Source organism: Alligator mississippiensis, chromosome 4, assembly GCF_030867095.1.
Source record: "Alligator mississippiensis isolate rAllMis1 chromosome 4, rAllMis1, whole genome shotgun sequence".
Taxonomy (NCBI): domain Eukaryota; kingdom Metazoa; phylum Chordata; order Crocodylia; family Alligatoridae; genus Alligator; species Alligator mississippiensis.
The window spans coordinates 166,982,123-166,998,122 of NC_081827.1; the positions used below are offsets into that span (position 1 = coordinate 166,982,123).

The 16,000-nt window shown below is 53.2% G+C and overlaps 1 protein-coding gene across 1 annotated transcript in view; it reads right to left on the reverse strand.

Moving 5' to 3' along the window:
• The window catches only part of ARHGAP23 (Rho GTPase activating protein 23), a 144,375-nt gene extending 135,672 nt beyond the window's left edge, over positions 1-8,703 (reverse strand). Inside the window, exon 1 of the mRNA XM_019482572.2 lies at positions 8,619-8,703. Within this exon, the coding sequence (XP_019338117.1) occupies positions 8,619-8,627 (9 nt within the window). The 5' untranslated portion in view covers positions 8,628-8,703. The remainder of the gene's footprint in view (positions 1-8,618) is intronic.
• Between the last annotated feature and the right edge of the window lie 7,297 nt (positions 8,704-16,000).

Consider the following 16,000-nt stretch of genomic DNA (forward strand, 5'->3'; position numbering starts at 1 on the left):
AACAGATGATCCATTGCCCAGCTCTTTGCATAGAAGAGTTTGCAACCAATCTATGGTAATATAAATAGCTCCACAAAGGGAACTAATCAGGGTCAACTCATGGTTGTGGGGGTAAGGAAGTGACATGACCCCAATTAACATCAGCAACCTAGGATGACCTTGGCCTTGTCTCCACTAGGACTGGACCTCAAGAGGGTTCTCTCCATGTAGAAAACACTCTTTTCACACTGAAGTCAAAGCCCTGGAGGAGCTCAGTCTCTATATCAGGTGCAAACTACCAGTGTGCAATGCTACCAGATCAAAATGGTCAGCTTATCCATCTACTTTGAAGTGATGAAAGTACCACTATACAAGGCAATGAAGAATCAGCCTTTAGGGGGAAGATTTCACAATGGTCTAAAGGATTTAGGAGCACAGAGCCCTGTGCAAGATACTGAAATTTAGGAATCTTTGAACAATTATTTCTGGAGGAATATCATGCATCTTCCAGGAATTTGCAGCCTGGGTTTACTATCATTACATCAACCAACAAACTACATTGAATACAACATCATTAAAATGCTGTTCCTGAGTTGAAAACCTTTTTGGGAGGAGCAAAAAGAGCAAATCTTGAAATCTGGTAACCCTACTCCCAGCCTGCTTCTCTTAGGACATCTTGATACCGATTCTGGTCTCACTGATACCATCTTCATGTTGCCATAACTCTAACGGGCCCAATTCCTGGCTAGCATAAATCAGCTTCAGTGAAGCCATGCTGATTAAATACCAGCTGAGAACCTGTCCCATTGACCTGAGCAAAGTTGCTACTGGTTTCGTATCACTTAAGGCCAGATGGGACAATTAGATCATATAGGCTGGCCTCTTGTATAGCACAGACAATTAAGTTTCACCCAGAAACCACTGTATCGAGCCCTAAACCTCTGGTTAGCCTAAAGCATTTCGTTCCTCAGGAGACTGAGCTACGTGCCACAGGCTGAGAACAAGAGAGATGGCAGTGCCCATTTACATTTCTGCTGCTGTGATCCGTATCCGGCCCTTCATTCCTGCTGACTCCTGTGTCAGTGGGTTCAATACTGCAGGGTGCAGAGAGCTCCAGCCCTGCTCATAGCAAGAACTGACATCAAAGAGAAGTCTTGTGTGCTTAAAGTGAAGCGCATGGGTAAGCACATGGCAGGATCAGGCCCAGAGTGAGGAGCCCTTTCTGCATCATTTGATCTAAAAGAAGCAAACCCAGGCGGGGTGTGGCCCCAGAGCCATTTTGAGTCAGGCTGTGCAGCAACAAAAGCGTTACAGCGCCCCTCCCTCCTGTCCCTGTGAGCCCTGCCAAGTCTGCATCGGTGGCTATGGGAAACACAGATAAACAAGAGAAAGCCCTGCGGACAAGCCCAGACCAGGGGACAGTCATAAGCCAGCACAGCAGCCTCTTAAAAGGCACAGAATCAAGGTCCTCCGTATGAAAGATGCATCATAGGTGGCGGGGGGGTCCAAAAGGCAAGAGTATTTCACCCCCTTCCCACCTGACGCCAGGATAGACAGGCTGAGAATGAAAGGCAGAGCCCAGCTGCTTGACCAAAAGCAGGGAGGGGGGAATCACAGTTGAGGGAGAAGATTTCTGAATGAATGCATTTCAGTGCTATAGTAACAGCACATTCCCACATGGATGGGGGGGGGGGGGGGGGGGGGGGGGGGAGATTCTGCAAGGAACCAAGCAGGAAGGAGCCCCTGGAATGCCTTTCCTCTCCCATGCAGCCAACAGCCCCAGAGCTATTCCTGGGCTGCCATCAGCCATTTCAATTATTAGCAAGAGACAACAAGCAGGCATGGCCACTATCCAACACTCACCCCATCCACCACCTTCCCAGGGTTATATTATAGGATAATACACCGCCCTCCCAGCCAATCAAAGCTCTAAACCACATGCCAACCTGTTTTATATCACAGCCTAAAATTAACACAGCCTGTTCCAGAAGAGTTGCAACCAATCAGGACAAAGGGGGAAGGCACCCAGGGCCGCTCAATTGGAAGCAGCTCTGCAATGCAGCTGGGTGACTGAGAGGTATTTTATTTTCCCCACATTGAGACCTGGTCCCTGGGACACTCTCCCACTTGCAGAGGAAGCAGCAGGGGGCTTGGGGAAGCTCTAGTCCTGAAGCAGGAAGAGACTGGAAAGGTTGGGCCAGGAGCAGGGATTTCTATAGAAGCCAGAGCTGCATGGGCAGCACCAGGGGCCTTTGGGTACCGGGGACTCACTAGATGGGGGAGCACTGCTGGAGTCTGGGGGAAGGTTTCAGGGGCTGGGAGATCAGTTCATCTGGATTCTCTCAACTCACGTATTTGCGAACTCATACACAACCCCCTACCTCCACTTGCCCTGCCTGACCCATCCACACACTCACAAATAGTTCCTGTGCCAGAAAATAGACACGTGAAGTACACACACACACACTTCCCCCAGCACATGCATGTGCACACACCTCCTCATTAGTCATGGCCATGTTCTAACTCCGCACTTACAGGCCTTCCAACACACATATCCCCCTGCTTTTACCTTCACCAGGATAAAAAGGGGAGTTTTCCAAAACATATCTAAACTAACAGGCACAGCATCAGAAAGTTGCCCTTTCTAACAACTGTTTAACTGATGAAGGTAAACCTTGGAAGGAATCTAACAGCAGGGCTGGATGAGGGAGACCTGGGTTCACATTCCTGCTCTACCACAGATGCTCTGTATGGCCCTGGGCAAGTCTCTTAGTCTCTCCAGCCTTCATTTCCCCATCTGTAATAATGCTGATGCTATATCCCTGCCTCCCTGGGGGGTTGTCAGGATAAAGACATCAAAGATTAAGAGGTGCTCAGCTACCACAGTAATGGGAGCCAGATAAGTACCTCAGATAGAAAGAGTCCATTTTACGGCCAGGGAGCTGGGGCGCTGCCAGCAGAGCTGGCTGGGTAGAGCCCAGAGCAATCAAAGCCCTGGGAAGTTGGAAGGATGAGCTGCTGAACCAAGACCTCCCCTCTCCAGGGCAAGGGAAGGAGTTGCTAAGCTGGACTGTGCAGACTGGCTTGTGGCCACGGAGGCCCAGGGAAATAGGCAGTGACTAGAAAACCCACTGCCCAAAACAACCCTCAGCAAGCTGCCCACTTGCAGGTTATTTCCACCTTAAGCCACAGCTGGGTGGGTGTGTCAAAAGGGAAGGGAACAAAGATGGTTTCACAAAGATGCCATAAAGAAACCATTACCACAAAATTTGGTCCAGAGATGCCACAGAATACACAGAGCCCAGTGGACCCTAAACCCCAATGCTAAAACTGCTCTTTGATCCATGCTGCTCCTAAATAGGTGCCATGTTACAGCCCAGGGGTGGCTGCATTTCAGTGGTTGGGGAAGTGGTTCTGATAATACACACAGAGCCAGCAGGTAGACCAGGAAGGGGAAGAAATTTGGCTGAAAGGGGAGAGACAGAGAGGATCTGATATATTTGAGACACTTTTGTGCAGCACCAAGCACAATGGGGGCTCAGCCTGTTTCATCTCCAGTCACTATTGCAAGATAAATGTGAACTAAGATGACAGACAGAGCAGATGAGGAAGGCTGGCTGGCAGGCTGCAGACTGGTGTCGGTCATTCGGGGCCGGGCTGCTCAGCACCACAGCTCCATCATGTCAATACTCTCACCATCACCATCACACAGGAGCAGAACAACCAACTGATTGCCTGTGGCAGCAGCAAACTCACAGCTATGACCACGGAGGACTTGGAAGGGCAAGGGCTCCTAACACATCAGAGATGCTAGAGATACAGCAAAGACCCACAAGGCTGCACCTCCCCTGAGGCTGTTACCGCCAGTCTCTCCTTGACAGCAGGCCAGGAACATCTCATGGGATGGTGACTTCCTAGCAGATGGGTCCAGTCTTCCCTTGGGGGCCTTACCTTGCTGCCCCTCACCTCATTGGCAGGCTACTTTACTGCTATCCAGCCAACTCATTATACAATGGACTATGGTAACACCTGAAACTCCTGTTCATGGAGCAGGACCCACAGTGCTGAGTGCTGTACAAACACTGAAGATGGGACAGACCTTGTCCTGAAGAGCTTACCTGTTTCTTAGTGGCCCCGTTTCTCCTCACAAAATGCCCAGAAGTCACAAAGCACTTCCTTTTCCTCTGAAAGAGGTTTGGTGGTTGTAAAACATGATAGGAACACCAGGGTCCTAGGTACCAATCTGACACTACCCTACTTGATGTCCCTGGGCAAGACATTTTCTCTCCTGTGCTTCAGTTTCCCCACCTGTAATAACATGTTGAGCAATCTCACAGCAACGCTGAATGGCATGGAGCTAAGATTTTCTAAGAAGCCTAACCATCAGAATATGCTTTATGTGCGGGGGCTCCCTTAGCCTCTCTCAAAAGCCCAGTTTAAACCAGAAGTGGTTTGAGACTCTCAGGTAGGAGCTCCCAGGACTCCAAGGCAGCATCATTTCCACTGAAGAGGAGCAAGAGTGGGCATCAGACTGAGATCAACAGGTTCTGAGCTGGATTCTGCTCCCAGTTACCCAGAAGCAAATCCAGAGCAGCTCGTCAGTCTCCCAAAGAATCAATCACTGCCTCAGCCCATCTTCAGGCAGGTGCCTGAGGTCTGACTCGGTGATGAGACATGCTCAGCACACACAGCCATAAAGATCGTACTGCTGTCCTTGCCCCAGTCCCGGGGGAACCCCTTGCCTCTCTCCCATAATCTGCAAAGCCTCCAGAGAAGGAAGGCAGCACAAGCTGTTCTGGATGTACATCTCCTGGATCATTCAGGATGTGCTAGGTGGGAGAGGAGTGGTGGAGAAGAGCTGAACTTTGTGGGACAGAATTTGAAGACAGCTGCCTTTGGGTTTGGGGGACTGGGTACAGGGGTGGCAGAGGACTGTGCCTTCTGGATCTGGGGGAGAAGTGCCAGAGAGGCTCTGCCTGTTGGATTCAGGGTGGGAGCTTGCAGGGGGCTCTGCCTTTCATTTCTCTCACTCTCCCATTGCAGCTTATTCTGATGGCATTAAGCATTCCCTGGCCAAAGCAGCACCTCCCAAGCAATGGGAGAGGCTGATAAAAGCTACCTCATCACCCTAGCCACACTCACAGACAAGCGCTGGCACCTTCCTGTCTTGCTAACACCGCCCTCCTTGCCAGACAGGCAACCAGCCAAAGATCCCTCCCCACCCCCAGCCATCCCCAGCACCGAGCCTCGCACTAAGCCTGGCTCCCAAGGGCAGCTGCTTCTCGCCCCACTGGGCTTAATGGTGAGACAGAGACTCCTCAGAGGCCCAGATCCTCTCCCATCCCACCCCACCACCCCACATCATTGCTACCAAATGGTGGCAGCCACTATTCCCCACCAACCCTTGTCTGCAGAAGCCCCACATCCCCAAGCCCCTCTTTCAGACTCCACAGCCAAGTGTTCAGCTTGCAATGGAGAAAGAAGTGTGCTCTCCACCCCAGGCCACCCCAGGGGACAGCACTGCAGTGACTTTGGCCAAGGAGAAGGACTACTTGCCCCACACAGCTGCTTGGAAAAATTCCCCATCTCCTTCCACATCCTGCCTCATCCAGCATAACCAGTAAGAGGCAGACTGAACACCAGCCCAAAACAGGGCACCACCAGGGACAGCGTGTGCCACTTGGTATGGAGAACAGAGAAGGGGTTGGGTGCAGGTGGCCAGGTCTCCATCCAATGGGGGTGCCTACATGGGTGCAATCCTGAAGGTGAGTTCAGCAGGCCAGGAGAACACATGACTGTCCAGAGAGAAGCTGTCCACTGGGGATGGGGACAAAGGGGGAGTGTGTGTTTCTGAGGGTCTCTTTACCAGGGTTGCGGTGGGGGGGCAGTGTGCTTGTGTGTGTGATTTGGTGACTCTTTTTTCAGTGGGAGTGGGGGGTCTGTGCACACAATCTGGAACATGTCTTTCCCATGGGGGGGGTGCATGCACACGCACACAGGCACACATACATGCAAGACATTTAGCAGATCTCTTTCCTCTGCTGGGATTGTGTGTGTACACAAGCAGAAGGGTCAGCTTCTCCCAGGGATGCATGTGTGGCAGCATGTGAGTGCAAATGGATAGGTCCCTTCCTAACAGGGCGAAGATGGCACAGCAGTGCAGAGGGGCACCTTCCAATACAGGTCTGCACACCTGTCGCTTCCCACCCAGCAAAACAAACAAATCCTTGCAAAACAAAGGAGAGCCCCTGGAGACTCCAAACCAACACCTCCCTCACAAACTGCTGGAAACAACCAATTGGCCTCCTCCCCACTCACCCCAGCCCAGGGCCACCATCCCAGCAGGCATTTCACTGTCAGCAAAGGAGGAGCTCAGCTCTTGCTGCATGCAGACTCAGTGGCTGCGAACCAGGGACATAGTCCCAGCCCCACCAAGAAAGACAGTGCCCACAATGGGTCAAAAAGTAAGATAGGACAGAGAGGGACTGTCTTCTGTTGTATCACAGACAAGAAACTTCTTCAAATAACTGGGGAGTTGGAGACTCTGAATCCTTGAAGCAGGCGATGAAAAGCAGCGTCTGACACAGCCAGGAGAAGGGTAGAAGGGCATTAGGCAGGAATGCACCACAGACTAAGATGCAGCCCAGGCCCACAGGGGATCTGAAGACAGAGTAGGAGGGTCCAACCTGCAGGGGACACAGAATCTTGAAGCCTGCATCTTTTAGGCGCTGGCCAGGGTTGTAAAGCTCATGATGTTAATGAAGGACCAGAGAATGGAGCTAACAAGAGCATGTGCGCGGGTGTGGGCAGGCGAGCATATGATTAGTGTCTCTTTCATATACATGTGTCTGTTTGCATTTTGTGCGCCTCCGTGCCAGCAGCCACGAGTGTGTGTATGATGAGTATCACTGTGTAATGGACGTGTGTATGCAGATAACAAGGGCCTCTGTCTAATGGCTGCAGTCAGTATATAGATCACAAGGGTCTCTGCCTAATGGTTATGGGGGAGGGGGTGTTGATTATGAGGGTCTTTAACCGGAGTGAATGTGCCTGTGTGTGAGTGCTACGAGTGTCTCTCAAATGGTAGCGGTGGGTGTACATATGCCAAGGGTCTCTGTCTAATGGCTGTGGGTGGATATAACACAGGGTCTCTGTCGAATCCTAGCAGCAGGTGTGTAGATTGTAAGGGTTAGAGAGAGTCCCTTACACTATGGGTGTATAGATTGTGAGGGTCCCTGTCCAATGGTAGTGCATGCATCTATAGATTACCAGGGTCTCCGTCTGTCGGTACAGGCAGGTATATAGACAGTGGGGGTCTCTGCCTGATCTCATCCCACTGCGTTCCCACAGCAGATGCCTGCAAGTCGTCACTGATGAAACACTCCCCACACTGGAGCACCTTGGCAGGATGCTTTCCTGGGTACTGCACAGACCCTCCAGCCTAAACTCCCAGCTGTGTACCTGGCTTCTGCAGCTCACTGTGAGAGCCTGGGAAGAACAGCTGTGATAAACATGTCAGCTCGCTCCTCCATCCCTTGAGCATCCTGGCCCCTCAGCACTCACAGACCACAAACACCAGCCCGGAGAAGCATCCATTGTGGCTGAGCTGCTCTGTGATGCTGTCCAGCCCTTGTGTGCAACCCAGCGAGGTACCCCTGCCAGAGGCACAGTGACACCTGGACTCAAGGTAGGGGAGGGAGGGGGGAGATGGCCCCAAAGTCAGGACCTGGCTGGGTGAGCAGTGAAGGAAGTGCCCACCGGCGTACATGAGCCAAGCCTGCCTCTGGGTAACCCCATCCCTCCTGCCTCCCTTCCACCCTGCTGCTTCCTCCAAGTCCCCCTGCGCTCTCCAGCCTCCAAAGGAGGGAGCCATGACCCACCTTGTTTTCCCTCCCACCTGCTCATCCTCAGCGCCCCCCCCCAGGACCTCCTCCATCCCCCTCTCCCCATGCAGCCCCTCCACACTCTGCCTCTCCCCATGCCGCCCACCTGGACCCCGACTACCAGCCCCCCACCCCACGCCTCTCCACGCGAGGAGCACCTGTGCTTTGCTCCCAACCCTGTAGCATCAATCTACAGCTCCTGCCCCGCTTCTCCTCCCACAACAGGAGAAGGTACCCAGCAGAGAGGAAGGTCCTTGCCCCCATGGCTCCCCCTTCCAGGTGGCACAGCCAGAAGTCTGTGCCCTCCGCCGCCCCTGCGCTGCAGCCCAGAGCCCCTGGCCCCACCCTGTGCACGCAGCCCCGCGCCACCCTCACCCTGCATCCGCTGGGCAAGGCAGGGATCCCAGCCCTCTCCCCTTTGCACAGAGCCAGGGACCCCACCCCAGGCACAGAGTCCGAATTACACACCGACTCTTGGGGGGGGTCTGCAAAAAAAATTGGGCGGCCCATCATGATACCCTAATAACATTGGAGACCCCCCCAGATTATGATTTTCAAATCTGACAGGGAGGCTCTTGTGTCTTATGAGCCCCCCCGGAACTCACCCCCTGCCTGGACCCCACCCCACCCCAGACAGAGCCCTGGACTTCGCCCCATGCACGGAGCCAGCCGGGCACCCTGCACACAGCGCTGACCCCACCGCAGGCACAGGGCCGGGCACCCCCTGCCCTGAGCATCCCCGCCGCCGCCTCCTACCTGCTCCATGCCGCGCCCTCACTGCGCGCCGGCGGCGGGGAGCCGGGCCCGCCCGGCGCGGTCCATGCCGCTCGCCTCGCCGCGGTGCGCTCCGGCCCGGAGAGCCCCCGCCGCCCCTGCCCCGGCCCCGCCCGGCCTCCGCCGCCAGCGTGCGAGTGTGAGTGTGCACGCGTGTGTGCGCGAGCCTCGCCCCCTCCCAGCCCATCCTCCGCCCCCTCCCTCCGCTCATCCCCGTGCTGACAGCCACAGCGGGCGGGTCATGTGAGCATCTCCTCGCTCAGGCCTGCTCGGGAGGTGCCAGCCCAGCCCAGCCGAGCCGCCCCCCGCCCAGCCCCGAGCTCCCCCAGCCTCCTGGGCCCCACCCCGGGTGGAGAAATGAATCCCCCATCGGCGCCCCCCTGGCCTCATCCTCCCCTTCCTGCTAGGGGAGAGCGGCTCCCGACTGTCCTCATGTGACACTCCCGCAGGCGTTTCCCACCCCCGGCCAAGGACAGGGGCAGAGACCAGGACTTAACCCTCTTGGGGGACAGAAGTCCACATCCCTCCATCCCCACGGCCCTGGGAAGCCAGGAATGGGACCCCGGTGAGAGGTAGGCACACGGGGGTGAGTCCCAGGAGCCAGGGGTGTGGGAGCCAGGAGCCTGCACTGCTCTGGGCCCATTAGAGAGGCCAGGGAAGTTGTGGGGGGAGGAGAGTCCTGCCTGGTTGTCATCAGAGAAGTCCCATGCAGTTAGAAAGGAGGAAAGGGTCTTGCTTTCTTTCACCAGAGGGCCTAACCACCTTTCTCATAGGTTTCATGCCCTTTGCGTAAGCCCCATTTTACAGGTGGAGGAACTGAGGCTGAGATGTGAGACAGGTTTGTCTGTATGTATTTGAATAGAATAAGGAGGGCTGCCACCTCCAAATAGGACACGCTAGGTCTTTGAATGCCAGAAGCTGTCAGGGCAGAGGTAACAGACGGATCAGTCTGAGTAGGCCCTTCATGTATTACCCTCCCCCTTAGTGCACACTCCGTGCCACGGTGAGGCACCAGACACTAGGCAGGATGGACCTGGAGGCTGAGCCAGTAGGGCAACTCTTACCTACTCAGGGTTCAGGCAGGTGCAACGAGTCTACAACAGAGCTGGGAACAGGAGCTGGAGACCTGACTCCCAGTCCTGCCCCACCTAGTCTAGTCATCAGAGCTTGAACCCAGGCCTGGAGCCCTGCTATCTTCCAAACACCTTGCCCCAAATTTATCACTGACTGGCTGGCAGGGAGGAGGCCCATTGAGAACATGAACTTGATTTCAAGCCGGCCGCCTACCACAGCAGCAATTATCCTCCATGAGTAATTTGTCTGCGGCACATGGCGTGTGCCGTGGCATTTCACAGGAAGGCATCAGCTCCCCCAAGCATTGATAAATATTTGCTTGGTAGTGTGCTAGTGCCAGGAACAGTGATGTTAGCTGGAAATTTCTGAAAGCCAGAGAGGCTTCAGCCTCATGGTGGGGTGGGGAGGCTGCTTGCCTGGGACTTGCAGGCCCTGGGCTCTCTGCCCTGCTCTGCTACTGGTTGGTGGTGTGACTGTGCAGTTGCCTGTGCCTCTGTTTTTGCTCCCTCTCTCCATATCTGTGTTTAGACTTGCAACCACGTTGGGGCAGGAACTGTCTCCCACCAGCTAGTGGCAGAACAGTGAAGCAGTGGGCCCTGTCAGTGCTGCCACTTGAGCTCTGGAAGGGAGACCAGAAAATGAACAAAGTCCCCAACCAGCTGAAGCTCCTAACTAGGTTACTAGAATAGGAGTCAGCTGCAGAAAGAACTGATGGAAGCTATTATGCTCAACTTCATGTCTTCCTGCAGTGCCCCTCTTCTTCCACTTCACAGTCAGAGTGGTTAAGCAAGGGGGGTGGAGGACTCAGAGGCAGGATCCCTGGGTTTTATTCCCTTTTTGGGGTCTAGTGATTAGAGCAGGAGGGAATGTGCATCAGGATTTCTGGGGAGTATTCCAGTGTCTTCAAAGTGTAGATCACTGATTAGGGCAGGGGGTGGAAAATAAATTCCTGGATTCCATTCTCAGCTCTAGATTAGTCTGGCCTAGTGGCTAGAGCATAACAAACTGGATCAAGGTCAAGGTTTTTATTCCCTTTCCTCAAAGGGAGTGTAGGCTAGTGGTCAGAGCTCAGGAAGCCTGGGTTCTTATTCCTATCCCTCCTTCAAACACCAAGGGCCCAGGGTTGTGAGGAGTGGAAAGGCAGCTTTGTCAGTGAGCACTTGAGAACTGGGATGGCTTCACGCAGGTCCAGGGCAAGGGGGAAGGGGAGGACTGTTATGATTAGCAGTCAGGCTTCATTCAAAACGATTCATTTGATTTTTTAAAACAATCAATTTATAAAGGGAAAAAAATAAACGTTCACCCATCCAGAAGGGCCAGGGTTGCTAGCTGAAGCCAGGCGTGCCACACCAAGCCAAGCCTGGGAGCTCTCTTCTGGCAGATATAGCCAAGAATTGGTGCCAAGGACACAGAAGACATCCTATCTAGGCCTTAACTCTGGCTGCCCCAGGTGGATCCTGACTACACAACATTCAGGAGCCTGGAAAGTCCCACTGGGCCTGAATGGGACACACAGCAGTTGTGGAGCTGGATTTTTGTGCCAACCTAGAATGGACACTGTCCTTCTGGGCAGCAGGGAAGGACTCAGCTTGCAACCGGTATCATGGGTGCAGCTGCTAAATACATTAGTGCAATTTAGACCCTTAGAGCTGAGCCCCACACTGGCCTCCCCAGAGCTGTGAAGGAGCAGGCACAGAGTGATGGTGACACATAGCAAACAAGCCGGGCCTACTACTCTCCTCAGGACATGCTTGACCATGCAAACAGATGCACTCGTGGGCTATGCCCTTGCAGTCCTGCTGGTAAGCTGCATCAGCTGGCCCCACATGAAGAGCCAGGGGACACCAGCTATCCTCACCCCTGGGAGTGGCTTCCCCACTGACCTTTCCCTGTCCTGGGGCAGGCTCCAGAGGGGATGAGACTCCCTTCTTGAGGCCAGAGTGCGGGCACTGCCCCTTGGCACCACAGGGAAAGAGGCTGACATGCCCTAAACACAATCTCTCTCTCTCTCTCTCACACACACACACACACACACACACACACACACACACACACACATACTCCCTCTCTCACTCTCTCTCCTTGGTCTCTGTCTGAGATACTGGGTGGGTAAGACGCACATAAACACGATTAAATGGCTTTGGTCACACACGCGCACTGCCACACTGTCACACACTCAGAAAAAGCCTCTCTTTCTCACACACTTGCATTCGCACCCCGGCTCTGTCACTCTCTTGCATGCGCATATGTACACTTTCACACTGTCTCATGCACATTCACAAAAGGATTTAAGTACCTTGTTTACCTCCGTTTCAGTGATAAGGCAGACATCTTGGTAGGAGTTAACCTAAATGGATTTGTGAATCTGGGCCAAAGTGTCCCAAACGTACCATCGCCTTTTCTCCTTCACACACACACACACATACACAAAGTGAGTCCACACTGGCACACCACCTCCCACCCCTCAGTGGCATTGGGAAGCAGGTCACTAACTCCTATCTGGGTCCTGCCTTCTGTGCTCCGGTTCTATTTCTAAATACAAACTCCCAAAACACAAGCTCATGGCCAGAAGAAGGCAAGCAACCCTGACTCCCTTAGAAGGGCAGGCCAGCTGCATCAAGGGGACCTGGCCAGGTGGCCGACAGGCAGGCAGGTGGGATTTGCCAGGCTGTTCTCCTTTGTCAATGGCGCTGTCTCCCAGCACCGCTCTAAGTGCTTGCTTGGCAGGACTTGGCTTTTCAATCACAGAGCTGGCACAGGGGAAAATGACCAGGACAACAACAGAGACAGGCAGCAGAATGTAGTCCCCTCCTCCCGGGCAGGGGAGAACGTCACGCAGGACAGAGCAGGGTTTTAGTCCCAACCAGACCAGGAGAGATGCCCACCCACAGAAAGAAGGATCCACTGGTAAAGACCATGAGTGATGTGGTTGTTAACATACAGCTGCAGGAGCCAGGATGCCTGGGTTCTATTCTTGGCTCATCACGTGGCCTTGTGCAAGTCACTAGCATTTTGGAAACCGGCCTGACTTTGGAACGGCCTCAGTGTTGGGGGCAGGCCAGCCTGAGACACCTGAGGCCTGATAGTCAGGGGTGTTCACTCTTGAAGCCCAGACATACCCTTCTTATCCCTGAAAGATCAGGACTGATTGCAGCATCTCAGCATGGGCAGCCAGCATCTGCAACCAGTTCTGAGCTGTTGCAGTGCCCACCATATCCAGTGACAGAGGTGCACGCTGGGGTAACAACAAGGCACCGGTGACTCTACAGCCCAGCACTATCAAAACCTGACGGGTAACCAGGCATGGATCTTCAAGCTGGAGAGGAGGAGTCAGCAAAGGCAGCTCCAGCCAACAAGACAAGCCTTGCGTGTGTACATGCACATTGAGGAAGGCTTGATAGGGTGATCTATGCATTGGTGACCAGGCACTGAAGTGTAACAGGAAGGCTATTATCCAGAATGTGTGCTGGATGGTAAAATACAGCAAGCAGAGCCCTCGCCCATGCCGGCTGGAAGAATGCGGCTTTTGTCTCCAGGCTTATCTGGCTTTGAACCTCTCCAGGAAACAGGAGGAACTTTACTGCTTTTTGATGCTAATGAGAAGTTAAAAATAAGATCTGAGCTGGGCAGCCATATTGGGGCTTCTATACGTTGGGGAGGAGGGAGTGTTTCAGCAGCGCCTCTGACAAAGGAAGCTTTATAGCTGGAGCCTGGTGGAGGGAGAAGGGGGCTAGAACCCAGAGTAAGCCAGGCAGCTGGTATACTGTAGGCAGAAAGGTTTCTTTAGGGCCCTTGGGCTGAGCTAAATTGCCTTCAGTCCTAATCTTAGCACCCTCCTTACCCCCATTCACACTCCAGTTTAGGGTGGGGTGGCTCTGCACTGAACAGCAAGAGGCTCTGTGTTTCCAAGCATCAGAGGGATCCATGCATGGCTGTGAGCATGCATATATGTGAGACTATGCATGTGCATTCATGACGCATGGCTGCCTGTGTACCCATGCACACTTCCGCATGTGTGTGTGGACACTCTTGAGTGTAAATTCCCACTCTACCTACCTGCTGCCAGCATGACATCATGGGACAGTTGCTAGAAGACTCCTAGGGCAACAGAGAGGACAGTTGGTCTTTTCCAGCACAGTCCCAGTCCGTCAGCACCCCAGCAGGCCCAGGCACCAGAAGAAGAGGAACTTGGTCCTTGATCATGAGACTGATCACACAGCAGCCCCCATATTCCCATGCAGAGGACCCCCAAGTGTTTCTCATGCCCTGCATACAGGAGTCACGGGCCCCTTCAAGCCATACTCGGGCATTGATGTAGCTCAGGGTACTGAATTGGCTCCCATCACTGTAGTATGTGATCACCTTCCATGCTGCTGGGCTGAGTGGAGTCTGGCTGGAGGCTGGAGGGGCTAGGGGAAGGAGCACAGCTGGTGATTAAAGTAGCAAGCCTTTCACCAGCAGGAGCATTTTACAGCAGTTTCTAACGTCAGTCTGTCTGGGCATTCACCACATCTCCTCTGGCAGATCCCTCCCCATCCTGTTGAGGGCCTGAGATATCCTTTTTCTACCTCTCCCTGGGGTTTTGTGATGGGTGTCATTCCCAGTTGTCTTGGGAGTGGAGATGTGGTCCCTAATGGTGCTCAGATGCAACTCAGCTTGGTGCTGGAGGACTTGATTAGTGGCTGCTGGGGAAGCAGAGTCTACTCACCATGGGTGACCAATGCAGGAGCCTGCATTGTTGGCTCTTTGAGGAAGAAATCATCTTCTCCTGTGTTTGCACAGCACCCAGCACCAAGGGAGTCTGGTCTATACCTGGGGTTCCTACTCGCCCCTGCAACACAAATAAGAATAACAGGATTACAGGCAAATCCACATAGAACAGGGGCGGGCAATTATTTCAGGCGTAGGACCGCTTACTGAGTTTTGGCAAGCCATCAAAGGCCGTATGACAGGCAGCCAGGGGCAGATAAATATTAATTTGCTAAATTTTTTAGGGGCCCCTCAGGCTGCATTTTGCCCAACCCTGACGTAGAACATAGGCCCCTTGATTGGAGCCACTGGATATCCCTGTTATACTGAAGGTAGCCCAGGATCAGAACAGCTATCAGTTACATCCTATGAGCCATGATTCCCATCCCCTCCCCGGCTCCAAGAGATGACAATTTCTATATTTCAAAGGTGACCTCATTGCCTTCATCAGGGTGAAGGAAAGAGAAGAGTGAAAGTGTTCTTTGTTTCTGCTTCTTTCTTACTAAATACTGGTCATTCTTTGAGGGTCTCAGAAAATGGACAGAGAAAGTGCCCTTGTCTTCATTGACAGGGCCAGTGGTAGGAAATCTTTAGCCATGATACCCTTTCTTTGTGCTGTTCATAGATTCATAGATGTAGGGTCGGAGGGGACCTGAGCAGATCAAGTCCAACCCCCTACCATGGGCAGGAATGAATACTGGGCTCATATAACCCCTAGTAAGTTTAAGCTGATATGACCCCAGCTAGGTAATTATCAAGCCTCCTTTTAAAGACCCCCAAGGTAGGAGCCAGCACCACTTCCCTTGGAAGCTGGTTCCAGATCCTAGCCGCCCTGACTGTGAAGTAGCGCCTCCTGATGTCCAGCCTAAACCTACTCTCAAACAATTTATGGCCGTTATTCCTTGTTACTCTGGGAGGCGCTCAGGGGAACAGGGTCTCTCCCATTCCCCGCTGGTCCCCCCTGGTAAGTTTCTAGACAGCCACCAGATCCCCGCTCAGCCTTCTCTTGTGAAGGCTGAACAGGTTGATTAGTTATTACAGTATTAGACATGAACAGGCATTAGTAACTCCCCACACATATGCACACTTGAAACAGCCTGGCAGAAGATCCTTTCCCTCCCCCTGCCAAGCTTACTTGTCCATCCTTTGCAATGTCCTCACTACACGTTATACAGTTGGCCAGTCTTCTGTGATGAAAGTGCTGTCTCTGTAGAGGCATGCAAAGAGTGTCCAGATGAGCACCATCTACTGGCACCTTACAAGATATGCAGCACTTCAGTGTTATAGGGCCTATTACAAAGGGTTTCTTCTGGCTGTTTGTTGCATCAGTTCTTATCAGCTTTCAAGCTGAACAATCCCTGAATGTCTAGTGTAAAAATTACAGCAGAACAGAAACTTTCCATAGGGACAGCAACCTTCCAGGTGGGATTTCATGTGATCAAGCAGCCTAATAAGGACCCTCCTTAGCTGGTCACTTTTAAAATGCACTTCACTACCCCCACTGCCACCCAGGAAGGTGATTCCAGCCCCTGCAGGAAGCT